This window comes from Somniosus microcephalus, chromosome 10 (genome assembly GCF_052327205.1).
Source record: "Somniosus microcephalus isolate GS21.2 chromosome 10, FLI_Smic_1.0, whole genome shotgun sequence".
Classification (NCBI taxonomy): Eukaryota; Metazoa; Chordata; class Chondrichthyes; order Squaliformes; family Somniosidae; genus Somniosus; species Somniosus microcephalus.
The window spans coordinates 198,145,134-198,172,810 of record NC_140996.1 but is presented as its reverse complement, the minus strand read 5'-3'; the positions used below and the strand labels follow the sequence as shown (position 1 = coordinate 198,172,810).

The window sequence follows — 27,677 nt, the reverse complement described above, 5'->3', positions numbered from 1 at the left end:
TCCCAAGGTAGGTGGTGGTTGCACTCTGCCCCCTAAGATGGGAGAGGGGGGGGGGGAAAGAAACAGATATTGTCAGGTTGCTCTATTTAAATCAGACCTTTGGTTATTGGTCAGAGAGAAATCCATAACCCAGATCGTCTTATCGACTCGAATGGAGGGCTTTGGTAAAATGCATAAGAGGCCAGGGGGCTTTGGTAAAATGAGATTTAAAAAAATTTAACATTCACCGTTAAGGGTTGCACCCGAAAGTACCCTTTCCTTCCCTGTTAACCATGGAAAACACTTTGCTTCAAAGCTTTCAATTTTCAAAAAAAATCAATTAATGGTTTTCAAAAAAAATCAATTAATGGTAAACTAACAGACAATTTGCTGTGTTTTTTTTTTTAATTGTAAGTTTTTAAAATAGATATAGCTAGGCTCACACAAAAATGTAACTGTAGTTTTTATAATACTTCACTGAAGCATCTCAGATGAATAAGAATACATGCAAATTCATAGAGATATTCTTTGTATTTATTTTCCTACATAAAACAGTGACACCACTGCAAAAGTACTTCACTGGCTTTGAAGCACTCTGGGACATCCTGAGGTTGTGAAACGTGCTATATAAATCCAAGTTCTTTCATTTATTTTCAACCTCAGGACTACAATACGAACTTTTTACGGCATTAATTTATATACACATTTATGGATGGAAATACTCAGCTGGAAAGGACAGAGTTATGGTAACCAGCTTACAGCATAATAGGAGTTACACAAGAGTTTATACCTGTACATTTATTGTGTCATAAAAAGTAAAAGTAATCCCGCTGTGCAGATTTGTGGTTCTACACAATACCAAGCTCAGTTAATATACACTTCACTTTCCTTCAGAATGTCTTCTTTTTCATGGAAATACTGGCGAAACCAATCAATGTGTTCGATTTTTTGTTGCACTGTTAAGTACGGATTCTTGCATAAACCATTGATAACTAGCTCTACAAAATGGCGTATTGGTCCTTTCTCAGGAAATCCATGCAAGTGCTTCTCCAGAAATATGTGTTCATGAAATTCCACACCTTCCTCTCCTTCCAGTCCTGAAATACCACCATGAATTTAAAAACTAGTTAGCTATTTGACACAAGCAAATATTATTTACCACTCAAATTAATTTATAATATTGAGGTGAACACTTGGTCAACCATAACTCTCATTGTAATCCTTTTAAAATAAAACGTACCAGCCTCGTTGTTAACAGGAAACTGCCTGAGTTTTCCTTCCTTTGTCCATTGGATCATCTCTTCAAACCCATTTCGAGGCAATTGTTCAGTAACAGCTGCTATTTGATTGGCCAGCTCTGTATCCCATAGTGATGGCAGTGACACTATTAAAAATGTAATTTCATCAACTTGGAGACAATTAGCAATAAAACATTTAGCTTTATTTTTACATTTATTATGCAGCCATTTTAGAAGGTGCAACATTATTTTAACAAATAGCAAGTTATTGCATTTGACTTGCAGGGTAATCTAGGGGTGGTAACTGGGGAAGAGAGTAGCAGAATTCTGTGCCTGTGGTACCAACCCAAACAGCTAAACAGGCAAACTACAACATTCATTCTTTGTGGTTTTGTTTTGTTTCTCCTACGAATAAAAATTGGTTTTATTGGCTGTTAGAAGGTAAATGGTATTAATATTTTTCGATAATTTGGATAGCCATGATTAGTAAATACTGCAGCTTTCAAAAAAGTTAAAACAGTTAAATAGTAAATATCCAGGGAGAGGATCAAAGCTAATCAGTCCTATAATTATGAAACAATCCACGACATAGTCCATTCCATAATATCGCCCATCTTCGTCCCATCAGCTGCTGAAACCCTCATCCATCTTTTATTACCTCTAGACTGGACTATTCTAACTCTCTCCTGGGCGGCCTCCCATCTTCCACCCTACATAAACTTCAGCTCATCCAACAATCTGCTGCCCGTGTCCTAACTCACACCAAGTCCCGTTCACCCATCAATCCTGTGCTCGCTGACCTACATTGGCTCCTAATCCATCAACACCTCGATTTTAAAATTCTCATCCTTGTGTTCAAATCCCTCCATGGCTTCGCCCCTCCCTATCTCTGACACCTCCTCCAGCCCTACAACCCTCCGAGAACTCTGCATTCCTCCAACTCTGGCCTCTTATGCATAAGAATTTTAAATTCTCTCGATGATAATAGGAACACCAATCATTTTTACCCATTAATTTAAAGTTTGCCACCAGTGCTTAAAAGAAATCTCCATTGCTGAGAATGAAGTAGTGTTCAATTATCAGCAGACACTAAAAAGGGCTTATCTACCTTCTGCCAATTATCCTTCAATTCTGAGAAACCACATTAACTATGGTATGAGGAATTGAAACAGAGATTTGTGCAAACGTACTGGGTCACTTCACTCATGCCCCATTTATTTTATAGGTGGCATCGCAGACTATGAACTTAAAAGGCCATTTGAATTGGACGCCATGGTTGCAGATTTGGTCTGGCTTCAGGTTAGCCGAGTTCTCCACTGGCCATACAGGCCAGCAATACAATATTCATACTGCTGCAAATACAGAGCCGAGAGCTTTCCTCCCTCCCCACCCCAACATCAGTTACAAGAAAATCTTGAGCATACACTAATCTCTCTGTTCTACGCTTCACTGTAGGGTGAATCTGGAACACAGGCAGCCAACAGCATATTGACGAGCAACTTATAAATGGGGTAAGGAAGAGCAATTCAGAAAGAATTTTTCCTGATGCATAAATAATAGACAAGTCGAGCAGCTGCGTTTGTCTGAGAGTTCCACCATAGCAGCTAAGTATACTTACTCATTAAACAGCTGAAGAGGAGTTGCAACAGATTCAACAGTGGCAACATGATTCGGCACAAAGGAATGTGAGCTTGATGGCATCTCACCATTCAACTCAAACATTTCATTTTAAATAATGATCAAGCGTTGCTAAAATAAGTATGAAAGATAGTCCAAGAAAAGTGCAACTAACCAGTTTCTGGTACAGTTTCTGATTCACCAGTGTCTACAGGAAAAATGTTTAACCTCTTCCCAGTAAATAGTCCCCTCCTAAATAGAGAAAATAGAGAATGCTATAAATTTTTCATATTTACAGTAGTAGTCTAGCTTGCATAAGTTTGAAAGAGCAAGAAAGTTATTTCATATATAAATCACTCACTAGCACCACTGATCCAACAATGCTTCTGTAAAAGCCACTACAATATACAGCTGAAATGGATTCTTAAGAAAAATGCAGGTAGAGTACTTTGTTCAAAGTAGTTCCCAGCGTATTGTCTTAAAAGCATAATACATGTCACTTCCTAAGTTTGCTACCTCCAGACATTTACCATTTTGGGTCTCCTACCATTTCCAGTTGTTCGAATGACAAAAATTACAGGGAGAAAGAAAGAACTAGCATTTAGTGCCTTTCACATTCTCAGGATATCCCAAAGTTCCGATTCTCAGGATATCCCAATGTTCCGATTTTCAGGATATCCCAATGTTCCGATTCTCAGGATATCCCAATGTTCCGATTCTCAGGATATCCCAATGTTCCGATTCTCAGGATATCCCAAACTTCCGATTCTCAGGATATCCCAAAGTTCTGATTCTCGGGATATCCCAAAGTTCTTCACAATGAAGTAGCTTTGAAGTGTAGTCAATGTTGTAATGTAGGCAAATGCAGCAGCTAATTTGTGCACAGCAGGTCATGTTTTAATGGTGATGGCTGGGTTTGTTTGTACCCCACCTGGAGTACTGCATTCAGTTTTGGGCACTGCACCTCAGGAAGGATATATTGGCCTTGAAGTGGATACAGCGCAGATTCACCAAAATACCGTGAATTAATGGGTTAAATTATGAGGACAGGTTACATAAACTTGGCTTGTATTTCCTTGAGTTTAGAAGGTTGAGGGGTGATCTCACTGAGGTGTTTAAAGTGATAAAAGGATTTGATAGAGTAGATACAGAGAAGCTAGGCCTTTCAGGAGGGAAATCAGGAGGTACTTTTTCACACAAAGGGTATTGGAAATCTGGAGTTTTTTCTCCTAAAGGGGGCTGCTGGGAGGTCAACTGAAATTTTCAAGACTGAGATCGACAAATTTTTATTAGGTAAGGGTGTCAAGGGATATGGATCCAAAGGCAGGTAAATGGAGCTGACGTAATGGTCAGCCATGAACTAACTGAATGGCAGAACAAGCTCAAGGGGCCTAATGGCTGACTCCTGTTCCTGTATATTAACTTCAGTGGGGCAGCATTTCAGATCAATTTAGGCACTGATCTAGAACCACCCATCTTTGAACCAACCATGCTTTCTCCCACCCAGTATGCAGCAGGACTCAATTAATGGTGTTATTTTTGTACAGATTCTACTGCAGATTTGATAATTTGAGCCAAAAATAGTGCGAAGTGCTCCATTTTCATCTCTTCCCCGCTCCCACCTCCGCCCCCCCACCCCCCCAATAAGACACTCTCCCCTGACCCACTTTCTGGAGATTAGAGGAAAAAGGACTCCAAGATCATCACCCCAATACAACTTCCCAAAATAGATGTTTGCAAGGTTTCATGGAAAAGTCCTGTTTAAAAAAAATTTTGTCATTAAAAAAACTATTACAAATAATTATGTAAAACCAAGGATCGGCAGGTAAGCATGTAACTTGCCATCATCTTTAAACTAAGATTTACTGGCAGCACCATTCCCTTTTTAAAATCAACAAAAAACATTTCTCTCAACTATCTACATGGCTTTCAGTTATGTGTTTCACAAAGATCAGTCACATTACCTCTTCCTCATTGCATTAAATTCACTAGTAACACCTCGGTCAGGAGCATATCCGTGCCCATCTTCATCAAAGCGGATTTGATTAGCAGGTCTTGACCCAGCCCGTGCACCAGGACGTTTCCCAATCTTCATGTTCGCAATAATATTACTGAAATCAACATAATTCAAACACAAGATTTATATACTGTTTCAACAAATCCAGATAAGATAGTACTCCATTTGCGTATTTCTGTCCTACAGACTGCAATTTGAGTGTTTAGGTTTTACAAATGCAAATTACACAATTCTTGCAAGCAATTAACAACTAGGGTCAACAAAAAGAGTTAAGCAGCTTTACTACTGATCCCAAGGAAATCGATTTGCTATTTCCACAGAACTTACCTAATTCCAAGATTTGAATGACAACAGAGAAACAAACAAATTGAACAGGTTGCCAGAATTCTGTGTCGCTGTTAAAATACACACAACGCTAAAGCAACCTCTGCTACGTTGACATTAGGGGAATAAACTCCTGATTTTATACAAATCTGGCATGCAACACAGTTTCGTGGAAAGCAATTTTTTTTTATTCGTTTATGGGATCAGGGCGTCGCTGGCAATGCCAGCATTTATTGCCCATCCCTAGTTGCCCTTCTAAGTCAGGATGGTGTGTGACTCGGAGGGGAACTTGGAGGTGGTGGTGTTCCCATGCGCCTGCTGCCCTTGTCCTTCTAGGTGGAAGAGGTTGGGGGTTTGGGAGTTGCTGTTGAAGAAGCCTTGGCGAGTTGCTGCAGTGCATCTTGTAGATGGTACACACTGCAGCCACGGTACGCCGGTGGTGGATGGGGTGCCAATCAAGCGGGCTGCTTTGTCCTGGATGGTGTCGAGCTTCTTGAATGTTGTTGGAGTTGCATCATCCAGGCAAGTGGAGAGTATTCCATCACACTCCTCACTTGTGCCTTGTAGATGGTGGAAAGGCTTTCCCTTGTAGATGGTGGAAAGGCTTTGGGGAGTCAGGTGAGACACTCGCCGCAGAATACCTAGCCTCTGGCCTGCTCTTGTTGCCACAGTATTTATGTGGCTGGTCCAGTTAAGTTTCTGATGTTGATAGTGGGGGATTCAGCGATGGTAATGCCATTGAATGTCAAGGGGAGGTGGTTAGACTCTCTCTTGTTGCAGATAGTCATTGCCTGGCACTTCTGTGGCGCGAATGTTACCTGCCACTTATCAGCCCAAGCCTGAACGTCATCCAGGTCTTGTTGCATGCTGGCATGGACTACTTCATTATCTGTGGAGTTGCGAATGGCGCTGAACACTATGCAGTCATCAGTGATCATCCCCATTTCTGACCTTATGTTGGAGGGAAGGTCATTGATGAAGCAGCTGAAGATGGTTGGGCCTAGGACACTGCCCTGAGGAACTCCTGCAGCGATGTCCTGGGGTTGTGATGATTGACCTTCAACCACCACAACCATCTTCCTTTGTGCTAGGTATGACTCCAGCTAGTGGAGTGTTTTCCCCCTGATTCCCATTGACTTCAGTTTTACTAGGGCTCCTTGATGCCAGACTCGGTCAAATGCTGCCTTGATGTCGAGGGTCAGTCACTCTCACCTCACCTCTGGAATTCAGCTCCTTTGTCCATGTTTGAACCAAGGCTGTAAATGAGGTCTTTATTATTATTACAGAAAGAGACAAATTGAAAAAGCACGGTGGTCTTTTTTTAAATCATGGCGATACATACAAGTGGCACAATGTCATGCTTTGATATGCAACCATACTGTGCTTCTAAACAAATGAAAAATTCTGCCAAACATATCTAGACAAAGACAGTGCTCTTCTATTGAACAGCCTGTTAACAGTGTTGAGCAATAAACAGTGAATGCAACCATTACAGTTCTGAGTTGCAGAAAATTTGCTGTGTCAAAATTTTTTTTTTTTTAAATACTGCTACGAAGTTTCAGAAATATCTGAACTGGGTTTGCTTCCCAGGAACTGATACTCAGAAGGTACCAAGTGTTTCCTTTGTTTTGATGTTGGAGCTCAACTGAAGCTATGGGGTTTCTTATTCTTTACAATCCATTCAAGCAGAAAATTTGTAGTAATCTGAACCTGTAAAAATAGCATAACCGGCAAAAGGTTGTCAGCGCTTCATTCTGAGTGGACATTCCTTCATTCAGCTGCTTCTTACTTTCTGCTGCTGGATTGTCATAAGATTGTTAACCCAAGCATAGGTTGATAACATTTCCACATACAAATTAACTAGCCAGTCACAAAAATAATAATTTCCTGAAGATGTTGAAATATTCTGAACATTTGGATGTTTAACTACTTCAGGGCTAGCTGGGTCCTATTGGGGGCTTTTCTACGTTTGTTTTTAAACACAGGCTTAGTGGTGTTTCTCAAAATAAAATTATTTTGAGAGTTCTATATTTACCAAGGCCAACCCCGAGATCTATTCATTAGCAACAGTGGTGTAGTGTTCTTGTAGAGGAAGTACAGTGGAAAGTGTTGATTTAGGTGTCAGCCTTGGCTCAGTTGGTAGCGCTCTCACCTCTGAGTCAGAAGGTTGTGGGTTCAAGCCCCACTCGAGGATTTTATCACATATTCACGGCTGACACTACAGTGCAGGACTGAGGGAGTATCGCACTGTCAGAGGTGCCATCTTTCGGATGAGACGTTAAACCGAGGATCCATTTGCTCTCTCAGGTGGACATAAAGGATCCCATGGCATTATTCAAAGAAGAGCACAGGAGTTTCCCGGTGTCCTGGCCAATATTTAATCCCTCTACCAACACCACTAAAACAATTTAATTGTCATTTATCCCATTACACTTTGTGGGTCTTGCTGTGCACAAATTAGCTGCTGCCTTTCCCTATATTAGAACGGAGACCATACTTCAAAAGTAATTCATTGGCTGGGAAGTGCTTTGGGACATCCTGAGGTCATTATATAAATGCAAGTTCTTTCTTTCTTCTTTATGATCAAGAGATCAGAAAGCCTAGGAGAATATTCTTTGTTCAAATACACCTGCATTTTATAGAAGAAAATATTGTCCTTGTTTGAATTTTAATTGGCTTTTTTTAAAAAGCGTGACTTTTAAGAACAGGGGCTGTGCCAAAGCGGTTTGATAGTAACCGGCAGGGTTGCAACTTCGGACCACCCCAAGAGCTACCGAACCCAGGAAACTATGTACAGGCTGGGAAATCTGAAGTCCCAGCCATGCGTATTGCTTCCCAGGGTTCTGTAGTTCTGCACTGGCTTGTAGGCCAGTCTAAAGTCCCAGGCCACCGCTGCTACTGTTTCCTATTGAGCCTCTCTAGTATGTGCCCCTTCGCTGAGGTCACTGGAGTGGCCCAGCAAGAAGGAAGACTCCCTTTTTAAAAAAATTAATTAAATTCAACGGAGGGTAAGATTTTCTTCTACAAAACTGCAGAGTACCTTGAACAAAAATTCCCATTAAACTTTCCTTCCCTTTTACGTAGAAATACATAGAAGTTACAACATGGAAACAGGTGACTCGGCCCAACCAGCATGTCAATAAACTACATCACACCGAGGACCTCACAAGCACCCATGAGGACCAAAACACTGCTAGAAATTTCTGCTGAACTAATATATGCCATGTGGAAGTTTAATTTATAATTTTAGAAAGTGCATGCATGTTTTTTAAATTATTTTTCATCATATAATAAGCAAATAAAATGGCTCTCAGAACATAATTTTTTTAAGGAAGCAGGCAGCTAGAACTAACACATCATCAGAGGCAGGTTTTGGATGCACTGACTTCTAGAAAAAAAAACTCTGCTCTTTAGAGGTCTTCCGGGTCGGATGTACTAATTTGCTCCTTCACATCATTTTAAGACACTACAATCTGGTCTGACTAGGATTAGCTATCTAGTTGTTGTTTTTGAGTGTACTATTGGTGGCAGATGGTCAAATGAATCAGGTCATGGCATTATGTACTGAGGTACTCATAACTGATCTTCAACTGAACCATCGGTAACATACTAGATTGTATTCAGCATATGTCAAAATGGACTCTGCTTTAATAAGTACCCTGAATCACTATAAACAAAATAAAAAGCTGCTAATTATTTTATGTAGCTTTGTGCTAGTTTATTTTTTCTTTAAATCGTCACATTTGCTCTGGTCTTAGTGAAAATCAGCACGGAATTTTACCCGTCTTTAAACAAACTTGACAAATCTTTTGTCAGATTTGAAGCAAACTTTGATTCAAGCGATCGACAGCTTGCATGAGTAAATTACTGTATCTGATCTAATTAATGTATATTATGCAATTTTTTTTATAATGACAATTCAGTTTATCACAGATCTTGACTTTGCTAAATATTTGGATTTGCTCAGTTACCACCAGTTTGCAATGTTAAAATAAATCATATTTTGTGCAATTTGTTGAGCCAATCAATATATGTCTAAAACAACTTTTATAAAAAGACATTTTAGTGCTGACACCATTTTCTCTGCAGAATACAGAATGCTTATTCACAGAATGCCCCACCTTATTCCTGTATCTTTTATAGTTATGGCAAAGGAAGGTAAAAACGACAAATCAATTACAATTCAGGCTTTAGGGAAAGAAAAGATTTAAAAAAGTGAAAATGTCAGAGCTGCTATTAGGTACAATTCATGGATATTGTACCATTTTACTTTAACTAAATGCCTCTCACACTCTGTAAACAGGGACATCTACTGGCAACAGATCAGTATCACTCAAACTTTCACTTTAAAAAATATCCTCGGGGCAATCATCATTCACGATGAAAAGTAGCTAAACTTCACCAAGCCTAAATATTTTGTATGTTGGAATGTTTGCCATTTTTTTCAATGCATAATTTATCTCAAACTCTCAAGTCTGTCTGGGCACAGCCTGTACTATTGAGAGGAGAGGCAATCTGCTTCCAGACATCAAAATGTCCCCTCCCATTGTCAATAGGAGGTACAAATTGCCACACAGATGGGATACGCCAATCTGATTTTTCCATCGCAGCTTGTTACTTCCCTGTCCAGCACAGCTCAGATTGGACAGAATGGAGGAATCAAACCTATGTTCTCCCAAACGCTGACCATTTGTGTTCCAATGTTTAGTGTCATCATGTTACCTAGTCAAATTCTCTTTTTTTTTTTTAAAAAAGTACTCTATCTTTTAGTTTACCTCTTTCTTGGATCTCCCAACATCAGACATCAACCTAGACCAAGGAAGCAAGTGGGGAGCAGTTTTCATGGCTTCTGGTGATACTATTCTATGTGGCCAATAAAAGATGTGCAAGAACATTTACTCTTTTCATTTCTTGGCCCATCCTGGTACTTTCCCATTGCAGCACACCAAAGTAATAACTCACTATGCTAACATGTAGCTGCTGGCCTGCAAACCACCACTCTAGCACAGCCTGTGAAAGTTCCAATGTGCTGCACCATATCTTAAATGGAATAAAAGTTGTTTTTTTAAATAGAAGTATATTTTGCAATCCCAACTGCAACTATTTTACAGTAAAATGTATGAAAACTAGCAGTATTGCTTTAGTCCTAGAAGTAGTTTCAGTTTTGATCTTGTCTCTATTTCTCATTTTAGTCTTGATTTAATGATGTTCTTCAGGAGAAATTTAGACTACTCTTGTTCCCAAACTTTATTCATATTCAGTGCAATCTGCATTTCACTCCTGGAACAAACATTTTGTTTTTGCTTTCCATGGTTTTTGTTCTATTCTTTTCATAGTTTCACTTCGGTCACAGCTCACAAAGACACAAGAAATAAATTGTACTTGAACAATAAGTCTTTCTTTGTTTAAATTTTCAACATCTGTTACAGAAGTTGTGAACTACCAACCAATGATTTTTTTTTTAATTCCTGGAAATAATTTTGGTTTTATCCTGCCTCTTTATTTAGAATTTTAATCTTATTTTAATTATAGTCATCATATAATTTTAGTCCTAACTTTTTACCTTCTTTGCTGTAAAAATTGATTGTCATCCTCTTATTACTGACAAAAGCACTCAAATCCAGCGGGGAAATAGGATAGAACTTGGAATTACTGTAGCTAAAGAGACATTCTGGGTCTTTTTTAAGTTAATATATTAATTTTAATTCATTTAAGACAGAAAGGTACATTGCAAGGAAGAAGATAAACACATTAAAATTTGTCAGTCATAAATGTGTGACCTGCACAAATGGCTGCAAATTACACAAAAATGGATGGCCATTTCATGAACCATAGAAATTTACAGCACAGGAGGCCGCCATTCGGCCCATTGTGTCTGTGCCTGTCCCTGTCGACAAAGAGCTATCCAGCCTAATCCCACTTTCCAGCTCTTGGTCCGTAGCCCTGTAGGTTACAGCACTTCAAGTGCATATCCAAGTACTTTTTAAATGTGGTGAGGGTTTCTGCCTCTGCCACCCTTTCAGGCAGTGAGTTCCAGACCCCCACCACCCTCTGGGAGAAAAAAGTTCTCCTCAACTCCTTCTACCAATTACTTTAAATATATTCCCCCTGGTTATTAACCTCTCTGCTAATGGAACTAGGTCCTTCCTATCTACTCTATCCAGGCCCCTCATAATTATATAATGATTACTACTTAATTTTTAAACTATTTTTACAAATCAAATTTAAAGTCAATCACAACTTTTATTCAACAGTTGATCTTTAGAAATCCAACTGTATAAATTAAACCATTATACAGAGCAGTGCAATACGGCTGCTATACCAGCAGTCTATGCCATAGAGAGATAGAAGTCAGGCCGCTGCCCACAGTTTCCCACCAGCCCAAATTCTGGTCTTGGGTGTGTCTGGATTTTGTGCTTTCCTACCAGAGGGGAAAGGGTTTGGTTTGATATAAATGGGAAGTCAGAGGCCACAGTCACACTACCTTATAGCTAAAGTCAGAGGCCACAGTCACACTACCATATAGCTAAAGTCAGAGGCCACAGTCACACTACCATATAGCTAAGTCAGAGGCCACAGTCACACTACCTTGTAGCTAAAGTCAGAGGCCACAGTCACACTACCTTGTCGCTAAAGTCAGAGGCCACAGTCACACTACCTTGTAGCTAATTTAAGTTTGTATTCAGTGAAACCTAGAAGCAGGTCATTTGTGGCCAACTCCCTGGCTCTGCTGCACAGGACAGGAGGAAACAGAGGGAGAGAGCTATAGTGATAGGGAATTCTATTGTAAGGGGAATAGATAGGCATTTCTGTGGCCGCAAACGAGACTCCAGGATGGTGTGTTGCCTCCCTGGTGCAAGGGTCAAGGATGTCTCGGAGCGGCTGCAGGGCATTCTGGAGGGGGAGGGTGAACAGCCAGTTGTCGTGGTGCATATAGGTACCAACGATATAGGTAAAAAATGGGATGAGGTCCTAAAAGCTGAATATAGGGAGTTAGGAGGTAAATTTAAAAAATAGGACCTCAAAAGGTAGTAATCTCAGGATTGCCACCAGTGTCACGTGCTAGTCAGAGTAGAAATAGAAGGATATTTCAGATGAATACGTGGCTAGAGGAATGGTGCAAGGGGGAGGGATTCAAATTCCTGGGACATTGGAACCGGTTCTGGGGGAGGTGGGACTAGTACAAACTGGACGGTTTGCACCTGGGCAGGACCGGGACCGATGTCCTAGGGGGAGTGTTTGCTAGTGCTGTTGGGGAGGGTTTAAACTAAAATGGCAGGGGGTTGGGAACCTGTGCAGGGAGACGGGAACCTGTGCAGGGAGACAGAGGAAAGGGAAGCAAGGATAGAAGCAAAAGACAGGAAGGAGAAAAGCAAAAGTGGAAGGCAGAGAAATCAAGGGTGTAAATCAAACAGGGCCACAGTAAATACTAATTCTAAAAGGACTAAGAGTGTTAAAAAAACAAGCCTGAAGGCTTTGTGTCTTAATGCATTCGTAATAAGATGGATGAATTAGCTGCGCAAATAGATGTAATTGGATATGTTATAATTGGGATTACGGAGTCTTGGCTCCAGGGTGACCAAGGTTGGGAGTTCAACATCCAGGGGTATTCAATATTCAGGAAGGACAGGCAAAAACGAAAAGGAGGTGGGGTAGCATTGCTGGTTAAAGAGGAGATTAACACAATAGTAAGGAAGGATATTAGCTCTGATGATGTGGAATCTGTATGGGTAGAGCTGAGAAATACCATGGGGCAGAAAACGTTAGTGGGAGTTGTATGCCAACCCCCAAACAGTAATGCTGAGGTTGGGGATGGCATTAAATGGGAAATTAGAGATGCGTGCAGTAAGGGCACAGCAGTTATCATGGGTGACTTTAATCTGCACATAGATTGGGCTAACCAAATTAGTAACAATACCATGGAGGAGGAATTCCTAGAGTGTATACGGGATGGTTTCCTGGACCAATATGTCGAGGAACCAACCAGAGATCAGGCCATCTTAGATTGGGTATTATGTAATGAGAAAAGATTGATTAGCAATCTTGTTGTGCGAGGCCCCTTGGGGAGGAGCGATCATAATATGATCGAATTCTTCATTAATATAGAGAGTGAAGTAGTTGACTCAGAGACTAGGGTCCTGAATTTAAATAAAGGAAACTACAATGGTATGAGGCGCGAGTTGGCCAGGATGGATTGGGGAATGTTACTTAAAGGGTTGACGGTGGATAGGCAATGGCAAACATTTAAAGATCGCATGGATGAACTACAGAAATTGTTCATCCCTGTCTGGCATAAAAATAAAACAAAAAAGGTGGCGCAACCATGGCTAACAAGGGAAATTAGGGATAGCATAAGATCCAAGGAGAGGACATATAAATTGCAGCAAACCTGAGGATTGGGAACAGTTTAGGATTCAGCAAACGAGGACAAAAGGATTAATTAAAAGGGGGTAAATAGAGTATGAGAGTAAGCTTGCAAGGAACATAAAAACTGACTGTAAAAGCTTCTATAGATATGTGAAGAGAAAAAGATTGGTGAAGTCAAGCGTAGGTCCCTTGCAGTCAGAATCAGGGGAATTTATAATGGGGAACAAAGAAATGGCAGACCAGTTAAATACATACTTTGGTTCTGTCTTCACAAAGGAGGACACAAATAACCTCCCAGAGAGGTTAGGGAACATAGGGTCTAATGAGAGCGAGGAACTGAATGAAATCAGTATTTGTAGGGAAATGGTGTTAGGGAAATTGACAGGATTGACAGGATTGAAGGCCTATAAATTCCCCAGGGCCTGATAATCTACATCCTAGGGTACTTAAGGAAGTGGCCCTAGAAATAGTAGATGCATTGCTGGTCATCTTCCAAAATTCTATAGATTCTGGCACAGTTCCCGTGGAATGGAGGGTAGCTAATGTAACCCTGCTATTTAAAAAAGGTGGTAGAGAGAAAACGGGGAATTATAGACCGGTAAGCCTGACATCGGTAGTTGGGGAAATGCTAGAGTCCATTATAAAAGATGTAATAGCAGAGCACTTGGAAAACAGTGACCGGATCGGACAAAGTGAACATGGATTTACAAAAGGTAAATCGTGCCTGACTAATCTACTGGAATTTTTTGAGGATGTAACTGGTAGAATAGATAAGGGAGAACCAATGGATGTGGTGTATTTGGACTTTCAGAAGGCTTTTGAGAAGGTCCCGCATTAGAGATTAGCATGCAAAGTTAAAGCACATGGGATTGGGGGTAAGGTACTGACTTGGATAGAGAACTGGTTGGCAGACAGGAAGCAAAGAGTTGGAATAAATGGGTCTTTTTCCGAGTGGCAGGCAGTGACTAGTGGGGTACCGCAGGGATCCGTGCTAGGACCCCAGCTATTCACAATATATATTAATGATCTAAACGAGGGAACGAGATGTAATATATCCAAGTTTGCAGATGACACAAAGCTGGGTGGGCGTGTGTGCTGTGAGGAGGATGCAGAGAAACTCCACTATGATTTGGAAAGGTTGGGTGATTGGGCAGATGCAGTATAATGTGGATAAATGCGAGGTTATCCACTTTGGTGGCAAAAACAGGAATGTAGATTATTATCTGAATGGCAATAGATTGGGAGAAGGGGAAGTGCAACGAGACCTGGGTGTCCTTGTGCACCAGTCGCTGAAGGTAAGCATGCAGGTGCAGCAGGCGGTTAAGAAGGCAAATGGTATGTTGGCCTTCATAGCGAGAGGATTCGGGTACAGGAGCAAGGATGTCCTGCTGCAGTTGTACAGGGCCTTGGTGAGACCACACCTTGAGTATTGTGTGCAGTTTTGGTCGCCTTATCTGAGGAAGGATGTTCTTGCCATGGAGGGAGTGCAGCGAAGATTCACCAGACCGATGCCTGGGATGGCAGGAATGACGTATGAGGAGAGATTGGGTCGATTGAGCTTATATTCGCCGGAGTTTAGAAGAATGAGAGGGGATCTCATTGAAACTTATAAAATTCTAACAGAACTAGACAGACTAGATGCAGGAAGGATGTTCCCGATGGCGGGGGAGTCTAGAACCAGGGGTCACAGTCTAAAGATAAGGGGTAAGCCATTTAGGACAGAGATGAGGAGGAATTTCTTCACCCAGAGAGTGGTGAACCTATGGAATTCTCTACCACAAAAGGCAGTAGAGGCCAATTCATTAAATATATTCAAGAAGGAGTTAGATATATTTCTTAAGGCTAAAGGGATCAAGGGACATGGGGAGAAAACAGGGACAGGGTACTGAATTTGGATGATCAGCCATGATCTCATTAAATGGCAGAGCAGGCTTGAGGGGCCGAATGGCCTACTCCTGCTCCTATCTTCTATGTTTCTATGTTTTATTAATCTTTAGATCCTACAGGTATTCCCTGCAGAGAAGTTGAAGCTTCGGAAAGATACGGAAGCTTCTGAGCTCCGTAGCTGTCAACAAACCCTGTTGCTTAACAACAGCTGCTGAACAGTCCAAGCATCTCTGTAGCTTAGCAACAGCTTCAGCAGACCTTGCAGAGCTTGACTGTTGAGGAAAAAAAAAACTAACGAAAACAGCACCTGATTTTTGCCGGTGGCTCAAGCATTCCGGACAGTTAGCCTCCGGATAACACACAGTTTCCTGTAGAAACATTGAAACATAGAAGATAGGAGCAGGAGTAGGCCATTCGGCCCCTCGAGTCTGTTCCGCCATTCAATGCGATCATGGCTGATCATCCAAATTCAGTACCCTGTCCCTGCTTTCTCCCCATACCCCTTGATCCCTTTAGCCTTAAGAAATATATCCAACTCCTTCTTGAATATATTTAATGAATTGGCCTCTACTGCCTTTTGTGGTAGAGAATTCCATAGGTTCACCACTCTCTGGGTGAAGAAATTCCTCCTCATCTCTGTCCTAAATGGCTTACCCCTTATCTTTAGACTGTGACCCCTGGTTCTAGACTCCCCCGCCATCGGGAACATCCTTCCTGCATCTAGTCTGTCTAGTTCTGTTAGAATTTTATAAGTTTCAATGAGATCCCCTCTCATTCTTCTAAACTCCGGCGAATATAAGCTCAATCGACCCAATCTCTCCTCATACGTCATTCCTGCCATCCCAGGCATCGGTCTGGTGAATCTTCGCTGCACTCCCTCCATGGCAAGAACATCCTTCCTCAGATAAGGCGACCAAAACTGCACACAATACTCAAGGTGTGGTCTCACTAAGGCCCTGTACAACTGCAGCAGGACATCCTTGCTCCTGTACTCGAATCCTCTCGCTATGAAGGCCAACATACCATTTGCCACCTTAACTGCCTGCTGCACCTGCATGCTTACCTTCAGCGACTGGTGCACAAGCACACCCAGGTCTCGTTGCACTTCCCCTTCTCCCAATCTATTGCTGTTCAGATAATAATCTGCTTTCCTGTTTTTGCCACCAAAGTGGATAACCTCGCATTTATCCACATTATACTGCATCTGCCCAATCACCCAACCTGTCCAAATCATACTGGAGTTTCTCGGCATCCTCCTCACAGCACACACGCCCACCCAGCTTTGTCTCGTCTGCAAACTTGGAGATATTACATCTAGTTCCCTCGTCTAGATCATTAATATATATTGTGACTAGCTGGGGTCCTCGCACCGATCCCTGCGGTACCCCACTCGTCACTGCCTGCCACTCGGAAAAAGACCCGTTTATTCCAACTCTTTGCTTCCTGTCTGCCAACGAGTTCTCTAGCCAAGTCAGTACCTTACTCCCAATCCCATGTGCTTTAACTTTACACGCTAATCTCTTATGCAGGACCTTTATTGAAAGCATTCTGAAAGTCCAAATATACCACATCCACTGGTTCTCCCTTATCTATTCCACCAGTTACATCCTCAAAAAATTCCAGTAGATTAGTCAAGCATGATTTACCTTTTGTAAATCCATGTTGACTTTGTCTGATCCTGTCACTGTTTTCCAAGTGCTCTGCTATTACATCTTTTATAATGGACTCTAGCATTTTCCCCACTACCGATGTCAGGCTTACCGGTCTATAATTCCCTGTTTTCTCTCTACCACCTTTTTTGAATAGTGGGATTACATTAGCTACCCTCAAAACCATGGGAACTGTTCCAGAGTCTATAGAATTTTGGAAGATGACCAGCAATGCATCTACTATTTCTAGGGCCACTTCCTTAAGTACCCTAGGATGTAGATTATCAGGCCCTGGGGATTTATCGGCCTTCAATCCTGTCAATTTCCCTAACACCATTTCCCTACAAATACTGATTTCATTCAGTTCCTCCCTCTCAGTTCCTCGCTCTCATTAGACCCTATGTTCCCTGACATCTCTGGGAGGTTATTTGGTTCTGTCTTCACAAAGGAGGACACAAAGTATGTATTTAATTGGTCTGCCATTTCTTTGTTTCCCATTATAAATTCCCCTGATTCTGACTGCAAGGGACCTACGCTTGACTTCACCAATCTTTTTCTCTTCACATATCTACAGACAACAGATTAAAATGAATTAAGATAAAAATACACAGACCATTTTCAAGTTATACAGCTAGGCACAACTGCCTAATACTATGTCACTGACCCCTAACTTACCCAATGTTGCTGGCACCTCCGTTTTTCTGGGCTTCAGTTTCCGCCTCATGCTTTCTGAGCTGTTTAAGCAGTTCTGACTCAATCTGTTTCTTATTATAGGGCATAGAAGATGCAACCGCTGAAGCTGCTGCAACAAGGTCCGGATTTAACGTCTCCTTGCTAACAAAAATGGAAAAAGAATCAGTAACGATTACATTTTGGGGGGACACAAAAAACTACAGCAGCAATTTGTCTGAATAAACTTTCCAAAGCTTTAAATGTTACTCCTTTAGTACAAACCTCTTGCCTTGAAAGACTCTATCCCTGATCTCAATTGGGACAGCAGCTAAAGTACTACAATTGGCCTCAGCATCCCAACAAGGGAGGGAAACGTCAGCCAGTGTTCCTACCTCCTGAAAGCTATCTAGTCACCTTTGTGGAAAGGGCAAGGACGGACACCAAGTGAGCACAGGATTGTGTTCGGCTGCGATATCCTCAACCACCGCTAGCCTGCCAACGCTTTGTCTAGACTTACACTCGGGTGACGTACCACCGGCCAGTGCCCACGGAACCGTGAAGTAACAATGACTGCAGCTTCCATTGCAATGCAACACCAGTATGGTATTTTTCCCATAAGATAAATTTGGGAGCTGCAGCACGCGAGCAGATTTTATTTTGCTGCTGTCACTCTCCTCCAAATTTTGATCAATGAAACTGCAAATCATAACCATCCCAACACCTAAATATAGTTATACATATTGAAATGTTTTAAGATGGTTCAAAATAATATCATGGCTTCAGAAATCACCATGTCTGGTCTCAACCTAGTCACCTCACAACTACAGTACTCCTTCACCAGGCAAACACAAATATAATCACTTTGAAGAAAGTTTTTTAACTTTGAACACATTTGTTAGTCATTGTGTAAATAAGACCCAGGCAGCATCCGTTATATAATGACACTTCTGAATTCATAGTCTTAAGAGTTTCCAATATCAATCATACTTTACCATTGACTTTTGATTTCTTCAGTGGCCTTCTGAAACATGCTGGTTGCACTCTCCATGCTTTCTGGCTGAACATTTGTTTGATCCTTTGGCCGCTGCATTCTCAAGGCCTGGAACCTTTTCTTTGTGCTGACTTCTACTTTCATACCACCAATTAGGTTCAACAAGTCATTCTTCCCTGGTGAAGCAGCTTCCTTTTTGTCTGCATCTTTCTGCTGTGCCGGGGTGGCAATATGCTTCGATTCATCACCTTTTTCGAGCATGGCAGAACCAGTGAAGATATGCCTTTGGCCAGTTCCAGTCAGCGTGCACAAACTAAAAGACACAGTATAACCGTAACCAGTATCATTAATGTGGAGGTCATTTCTTTCCTTTTTTTTTAACCCCAACTTACATTTTTTCCTCCCTCACGCCATCCCACCCCACCACAAAACACACCACAAGCTTTTTTTAAAACTGCATTGTATTACTTTCAAAGCAGAGCTCCACTAATTGTAAAGAAAACAATTTGGATGTCAAAAAAATGTAAAGAAATGCAATAAATCCTCTGCCTAACCAAGTTCTAATTTTTTCTGACTAATGTCCCTTTAAACGACTATTGAAAACGTTATAATGCTGGGGAAAGCACACCAATTTATTTCCAAAAGAATGCTGAAGTTGTGAGAATGTAGATCAGATGTGTTTGTTCAGTTCAGTTAGGATCGGAAGGTTGCTTGTTCAAAGAACAATAATCCAGATTGATACTCCAGTACAACACTGAGGGAGTGAAGCATTGCTGAAAGTGCAATCTTTCAGATGAGAAGTTGGATTGAGGTTTCCGTTTGGCGGATCAGGTGGACGTTGATGATCCCATGGCAGTACACAAGAGTAAGAAAAGGCCATTCAGCCCGTCAAGCCCCCTCAATCTAGAGACCATATGTGTTTATTCTACCATGAATTCTTCCCTCCCCCATCCCATTTGTTAATCCTTGCTTTAAAGTAAAACTAAGTTTCTTTCCATAACCCTGTAAAAAAAAAATCAAGCAGTGATGTTCAATGTTCCCCCTAATTTTTTTTGGGGGGTGTGCAGCACAAAGGGGCTGCACGGCCCATTCAGTTTCGCGCATGCACGAAATTTAACATTGAAAAAGGCAGTCCTGCGCTGCGCAGGACTGGCAGAGAGCTGCGCGGCTTAGAGGGAACATTGGTGATGTTAATGTCTCTCTAACCCCTATTGCGTCCAGTTCTGATCACTACACTTTAGGAAGGATGTGAAGGTGCTTGAGAGGGTGCAGAGGAGATTTACCAGAATGGTTCCGGGGTTGGGGGATCTTGGCTACAATGACAGGTTGGAGAAGCTGGATTTGTTTTCATTAGAGCAAAGGAGGTTGAGGGGTGATTTGATAGAGGTGTACAAGATTATGATGGGTTTGGATAGGCTAGACGGGGAAAGGCTGTTCCCACTAGTTGATGGTACAAGGACTAGGGGACACAGATTTAAGGTTTTGGACAAGAGATACAGGGGGTATGTGAGGAAAAACTTTTTTACGCAGCGAGTGGTGACGACCTAGAATTCGCTGCCAACGGAAGTGGTGGAAGCGGAGACACTCAATGTTTTCAAGGGGAGACTGGATAGGCACTTGAGGGAAATAAACTTGCAGGGCTACGGGGATAGAACGGGGGAATGGGACTGACTGGATTGCTCTACAGAGAGCCGGCACGGACTCGATGGGCCGAATGGCCTCCTTCTGTGCCGGTATGACTCTATGACTCTAATCCCCTTTCCAACAGATATTAATCTAGCTCCCTTTTAAAGATGTCAATTTTTATTTGTTCTCGAGATGTGGACGACATTGACAAGGCTGCATTTATTACCCATTCCTAGTTGCTGTGAGGAGGCAGTGGTGGGACTTCCTGAACTGCTGCTATCTTTGCAGTGATAACAACAACCTGCACTTATAAAGTGCCTTTAATGTAGTAAAACATCCCAAGGCGTTTCACAGGAGTGTTATCAGACAAAATCTGACAATGAGCCACAGTGGGAGATATTAGGACAGGTCAGGTCGGTTTTAAGGAGTGTCTTTAAAAGGAGAGAGAGGTAAAGAGGCAGGGACGTCGAGAGAGGGAATTTCATAGCTTAGGGCCTAAACAGCTGCAGGCACGGCCGCCAATGGTGGGCGAAGGAAATCGTGGATACACAAGAGGCCAGAATTTTACAACTTCCAAAAAGTATATATTCCACTGAGAAGAAAAGGGTGTAAAAGAAAAGACAGCCAACCGTGGCTAAGTAAAGAAATTAAGGATAGTATTCGACTAAAAACAAGGGCATATAAGGTAGCCAAATCTAGTGGGAGGATAGAGGATTGGGAAAACTTTAAAAGACAGCAAAAAATAACAAAAAGATTGATTAAGAAAGGGAAGATAGATTATGAAAGTAAATTAGCAAAAAATATAAAAACAGATAGTAAGAGTTTTTATAGTTATATAAAAAGAAAAAGGGTGGCTAAAGTAAATGTTGGTCCCTTAGAGGATGAGACCGGGAAATTAATGGTGGGAAATATGGAGATGGCAAAAACACTGAATGAATATTTTATATCAGTCTTTACAGTAGAAGACACTAAGAATATCCCAACACTGGACAAACAGGGGGCTAAAGGGGGGGGGGGGGGAGGAGCTAAACACGATCAAAATCACTAAGGAAGTGGTACTCGGTAAAATAATGGGACTCAAGGCGGATAAATCACCTGGACCTGATGGCTTACATCCTAGGGTCTTGAGGGAAGTGGCGGTAGGGATTGTGGATGCATTGGTAATAATTTTCCAAAACTCCCTGGACTCGGCAAAGGTCCCGGCAGACTGGAAAACTGCTAATGTAACACCCTTATTTAAAAAGGGCAGTAGACAGAAGGCTGGAAACTATAGACCGGTTAGCCTAACATCTGTGGTAGGTAACATTTTGGAGTCCATTATTAAGGAGACAGTAACAGGACATTTGGATAATCATAATTTAATAGGACAAAGTCAGCATGGTTTCATGAAGGGGAAGTCATGTTTGACAAATTTGCTGGAGTTCTTTGAGGAAGTAACATATAGGGTGGATAAAGGGGAACCAGTGGACGTAGTGTATTTAGACTTCCAAAAGGCATTTGACAAGGTGCCACACAAAAGATTATTGCTTAAGATAAAAAATCACGGGATTGGGGGTAATATTCTGGCATGGATAGAGGATTGGCTATCTAACAGAAGGCAGAGAGTGGGGATAAATGGTTCATTCTCAGACTGGCAATCAGTAACTAGTGGTGTTCCGCAGGGGTCAGTGCTGGGTCCCCAACTCTTTACAATCTATATTAACGATTTGGAGGAGGGGACCGAGTGTAACATATCAAAGTTTGCAGATGATACTAAGATGGGAGGGAAAGTAGTGAGTGAGGAGGACATAAAAAACCTGCAAGGGGACATAGACAGGCTAAGTAAGTGGGCAGAGATTTGGCAGATGGAATACAATACTGGAAAGTGTGAGGTTATGCACTTTGGCAGGAAAAATCGAAGAGCAAGTTATTATCTTAATGGCAAGAAACTGGAAAGTACTGAAGTACAAAGGGGTCTGGGGGTCCTGGTGCACAAAACTCAAAAGGTTAGTATGCAGGTGCAGCAAGTGATTAAGAAGGCCAATGGAGTGTTGGCTTTCATTGCTAGGGGGATAGAATATAAAAATAGGGAGGTATTGCTTCAGTTGTACAAGGTATTGGTGAGACCGCACCTGGAATACTGCGTACAGTTTTGGTGTCCATACTTAAGAAAGGACATACTTGCTCTCGAGTCAGTACAAAGAAGGTTCACTCGGTTAATCCCGGGGATGAGGGGATGGACATATGAGGAGAGGTTGAGTAGATCTACTCATTGGAGTTCAGAAGAATGAGAGGCGATCTTATTGAAACATATAAGATTGTGAAGGGGTTGGATCGGGTGGATGCGGGGAGGATGTTCCCGGTGATGGGTGAAACTAGAACTAGGGGGCATAGTCTTAGAATAAGGGGCTGCTCTTTCAAAACTGAGATGAGGAGGAACTACTTCACTCAGAGGGTGGTAGGTCCATGGAATATGCTGCCCCAAAAAGCTGTAGAAGCTACATCATTACATAAATTTAAAACAGAAATAGACAGTTTCCTAGAAGTAAAGGGAATTAAGGGTTACGGGGAGCGGGCAGGAATTTGGACATGAGTCTAGGTTCGGATCGGTCATGGCCCTGTGGGTAGCGGAGCGGGCCCAGGGGCCGTGTAGCCTGATCCTGCTCCTTTTTCGTGTGTCTAATTCTGTTAGATTCAGGAGATGGTTCTGTGATAGTAGATTGGCGGTTAGGAGCAGATCAGCCATGATCTTATTGAATGGCGGAGCAGGCTCGAGGGGCCGATTGGCCTACTCCTGTTTCTTATGTTCTTATGGAGGAATGTAGAGTCCTCGGAGGGTTGTCAGTCTGGAGGAGGTTACAGATAGGCAAGGGAGAAGCCATGGAGGGATTTGAACACAAGAATGAGAATTTTAAATTTGAGGCGTTGCTGGACTGGGAGCCAATGTCAACAAGCACAAGGGTGATGGGTGAACAGGACTTGGTGCGAGTTAGGATATGAGCAGCCTGCAGTGAGCTGAAGTTTACAGAGAATGGAAGATGGGAGGCCGGCCAGAAGAGCATTAGAATAGTCGAGGCTGGAGGTTGCAAAAGCATGGGTGAGGATTTCAGCAGATGGGCTGAGATGGGAGATATTACGGAGGTGGAAGTAGGCGGTCTTGGAGATGGAGAGGATGTGGTGTCGGAAGCTCAGCTCAGGGTCAATTAGTAGGTTGCAAACAGTGCGGTTCAGCCTCAGACAGTGGGATGGAATCGGTGAGCCGCACCGATGAAGAAATGGCAATATATGTCCAATGGTGTGCGACTAGGAGGGGAACGTGCAAGTAGTGCTCCTAGCATTGCTGCTCCTTTCCTTCGCAGTGATAGTGGTCACAGATAAAGGGAGTGCTGTTGAAGTAAACTGCATGAGTTTCTGCAGTGTAGCATCATGCAGATCATAAATACTACAGCCACAGTGCACGGTTGATGGAGGGGGTGAATAGTGAGTGCAGTGGCAGAGGTGCCAATCAAGCAAAAAGTCTTGGCTGAAGTCAATTTTCACAAGTGTTAATGTGGCTACAGCCATTCAGGCAAGTTGTGAATATTCAATCACAGCCTTGATTTTAGCTTTGTAGATGGTGGATAAGCTTTGAGGGGTCAGAAGGTGAAGCACTCATAGCAGAATTGCCAGTTTCTGCCCTCCTCTCGTAGCCACGGTGTTGATATGGCTGGTCGAATTAAGTTTCTGGTCAATGGTGACCACCGCCCCCCCAATGTTGATGCTGGGAGACTCGGTAATGAAGGGGAGATGGCTGGACTTTCTCTTGTTCGAGTTGGTCATTATCTGGCACTTATGTGGTGCAAATGTTAACCTGCCACTGGTCAGCCTGAGCTTGGATGTTATCCAGGTCTTGCTGCAGGCTGGCATAGGCTGCTTCATTGAGTGGAGTTAAACACTGGAATCATAAGGGAACAGCCCCACTCCTGACCTTATGACAGAGAAAGGTCATTAATGAAGCAGCTGAAGAAGATTGGGCCAAGGACATTTCTGTGAGGAACTCCTACAGTGAATGTTCTGGGGCTGTGATGACGGGTCTCTGACACCACAACCTTCTTCCTTTGTGTCCTCTAATTCTGCCCTCTTGAGCATCCCTGATTATAATCACTCAACCATTGGTGGCTGTGCCTTCTGTTGCCTAGGCCCTAAGCTCTGGAATTCCCAGCCTAAACCCCTCCACCTCTCTACCTCGCTTTCCTCCTTTAAGACGCTCCTTAAAACCTACCTCTTTGACCAAGCTTTTAGTCACCTGCCCTTGTTTCTCCTTATGTGGCTTGGTGTCAAATTTTTTGTCTTCTAATACTCCTGTGCAGCGCCTTGGGATGTTTTACTGCATTAAAGGCGCTATATAAATACAAGTTGTTATTGTTGTTGTGTCAGGTATGACAACAGCCACTGAAGAATTTTCCCTCATTGACCCCAGTTTTGCTACGACTCCTTGGTGCTATACTTGGTCAAAGGCTGCCATAATGTTGATGACAGGTCCTCTCACCCAAATCAACTTAGTTTCTCTTGGGGCTTTGTTCCACGGAGCCTCGGAAAGTTCTTCTAGCGTTTTGGCGAACATTTCTCCCTCAACCAGTACCACCAAAAACAGATTGACTGATCATTTATCTTACTGTTATTTGTGGGATCTTGTATGTGGAATATTAACACAATTTAAAGTAGCCCATTGTTTTTATAACACTTTGAGGCACCATTGCTGTATAAATCTTTTCATGTGGATAAATGCGAGGTTATCCACTTTGGTGGCAAAAACAGGAAGGCAGATTATTATTTGAATGGCAATAGATTGGGAAAAGGGGAAGTGCAACGAGACCTGGGTGTGCTTGTGCACCAGTCACTGAAGGTAAGCATGCAGGTGCAGCAGGTGGTTAAGAAGGCAAATGGTATGCTGGCCTTCATAGCGAGAGGATTCAAGTACAGGAGCAAGGATGTCTTGCTGCAGTTGTACAGGGCCTTGGTGAGACCACACCTTGAGTATTGTGTGCAGTTTTGGTCACCTTATCTGAGGAAGGATGTTCTTGCCATGGAGGGAGTGCAGCGAAGATTCACCAGGCTGATTCCTCATACGTCATTCCTGCCATCCCAGGTGAGATTGGGTCGATTGGGCTTGTACTTGCTGGAGTTTAGAAGAATGAGAGGGGATCTCATTGAAACTTATAAAAATCTAACAGGACTAGATAGACTAGATGCAGGAAGGATGTTCCCGATGGCGGGGTAGTCCAGAACCGGGGTCGCAGTCTAAGGATAAGGGGTAAACCATTTAGGGCAGAGATGAGGAGGAATTTCTTCGCCCAGAGAGTGGTGAACCTGTGGAATTCTCTACCACAAAAGGCAGTTGAGGCCAATTCATTAAATATATTCAAGAAGGAGTTAGATATATTTCTTCAGACTAAAGGGATCAAGGGATAGTGAGAAAGCAGGGACAGGGTACTGAATTTGGATGATCAGCCATAATCTCATTAAATGGCAGAGCAGGCTCAAGGGGCCGAATGGCCTACTCCTGCACCTAACTTCTATGTTTCTATGTGCTGTGGCTCAGTGGGTAGCACTCTCGCCTCCGAGTCACAAGGTTGCAGGTTCACTCCAGGGTCTTGAGCATAAAAATCTAGGCTGACACTCCTAGTGCAGTGCTGAGGGAATGCTGCATTGTCGGAGGTGCCGTCTTTCGGATGAGACGTTAAACCGAGGCCCCATCTGCTCTCTCATGTGGACGTAAAAGATCACATGGCACCATTTCGAAGAAGAGTAGGGGAGTTATCCCCGGTGTCCTGGCCAATATTTATCCCTCAATCAACAGAACAAAAACAGATTATCTGGTCATTATCACATTGCTGTTTGTGGGAGCTTGCTGTGTGCAAATTGGCTGCCACGTTGCCCACATTACAACAGTGACTCCACTTCAAAAGTACTTAATTGGCTGTAAAGCGCTTTGTGACGTTCGGCGGTCGTGAAAGGCGCTATATAAATGCAAACTTTCTTTCTTTCTATTTTTTAGGAATAATCCATCAAAACAAGCCTCCTCTGAAACCTCTCCAAAGTTAATTAAGCATTTCATGGAGAAGCTCTGCAGTTTATACATTGTTTATTAATCTGGGGCAAGTGGGGTGAAATCAGCATATAGTTATGGTGTGCTTTACTCTGTCCTTGTTTATTGTTTAAACTGTAAACTTTTCTAAATCCATCGTACCATTTTATTACAATAAACAAAGCTACATACCCTAGATTATAGACTCTTGCTATTTTAACAAGAAGTTGCAGAGATTCTCCAAGAACTATTATTTCATTAAACACTCTCTACACTAGCAGGTAAATCAATGTACTGTCAATACTGCAGGTTCATGAACAAGGTGCTGGGAATTAAAAGAAAAAGACTTGCATTTAAAGAGTGCGTTTCATGACCACCAGATGTCTCAAAGCGCTTTACAGCCAATTAAGTACTTTTGAAGTGTAGTCACTGCTGTAATGTAGGAAATGCAGCAGCCAATTTGTGCACAGCAAGCTCCCACAAACAGCAATGTGATAATGACCAGATAATCTGTTTGAGTGATATTGATTGAGGAATAAATATTGGCCAGGACACCGGGGGATAACTCCCCTGCTCGTCTTCAAAAGTGTCATGGAACCTTTACGTCCACCTGAGGCAGGGCCTCGGTTTAACATCTCATCCAAAAGACAGCACCTCTGACAGTGCAGCACTCCCTCAGTACTGCACTGCAGTATCAGCCTAGATTTTTGTGTTCAAGTCTCTGGAGTGGGACTTGAACCCACGACCGTCTGGCTCAGAGGCGAGAGAGAGAGCTACCCAGTGAGCCACGGCTGACACTCAGTTGAAAATTAGATCAAGAATTTCAAAATCCTATAAATCAATGGCCACCAGGAGATCTGGGCTGTTGTGATCCATATTACACAGGAGAGGGAGAGATAGGTATTCACATATTTATCCCTGAAAGTCTTGGTTGGTTAGTTAAGGGGCCATTAGTAAACACATGGGTGCAACAACAGCTTTTAAAAATCAGATAACCATTGAACAGTTACCCACTAATAAAAATGCTGGATCTCTCCCTCCTCCTCATCCCTGAGTCTCTAATTCTCGTGTCCGCCTCACCCGCAGCCATGTCGCCGTGCAGCCGCCGCCTTCCCGGGGCAGCCAGGACCCCGGACACCGGTCCCGGCTACCCCACGCTTCAACACCGCCGCCACCGCCCTCTGCATCTCGGAGAAACCAGCTGAAGGCCGGGGAAACACGAACCCGGAGCGCAGCATGTGACACCGCGACCTTTCACCCGTAG

At 42.5% G+C, this 27,677-nt stretch overlaps 1 protein-coding gene across 3 annotated transcripts; it reads right to left on the bottom strand.

The window, feature by feature from the left end:
- Positions 1–495: 495 nt before the first annotated feature.
- mrps31 (mitochondrial ribosomal protein S31) lies at positions 496–27,677 on the bottom strand. 3 transcript variants are annotated; one of them, XM_085999413.1, is made up of 7 exons: positions 27,424–27,677; positions 18,743–19,054; positions 17,754–17,912; positions 4,799–4,945; positions 3,010–3,086; positions 1,220–1,363; positions 496–1,076 (listed from the first exon to the last, which is right to left on the bottom strand). In XM_085999413.1, exons 1-7 carry the CDS (start codon positions 27,501–27,503, stop codon positions 844–846), a joined length of 1,152 nt encoding a protein of 383 aa, XP_085855539.1. In that variant the 5' UTR covers positions 27,504–27,677; the 3' UTR covers positions 496–843. The 3 variants fall into 3 exon arrangements, with proteins under 3 accessions (XP_085855539.1, XP_085855538.1, XP_085855540.1); XM_085999412.1 differs by having other exon boundaries at positions 27,494–27,676; XM_085999414.1 differs by having other exon boundaries at positions 27,428–27,675.

Excerpts from the sequence above, each read along its gene's own strand:
- mrps31 (XM_085999412.1), bottom strand. The coding sequence starts at position 27,651 with ATGCTGCGCTCCGGGTTCGTGTTTCCCCGGCCTTCAGCTGGTTTCTCC. Across the intron at positions 17,913-18,742 it reads GAAGAAATCAAAAGTCAATG|CAAGGAGACGTTAAATCCGG; the intron begins GTAAAGTATGAT and ends CATTTTTGTTAG. Across the intron at positions 3,087-4,798 it reads TTTAATGCAATGAGGAAGAG|GAGGGGACTATTTACTGGGA; the intron begins GTAATGTGACTG and ends TTCTCTATTTAG.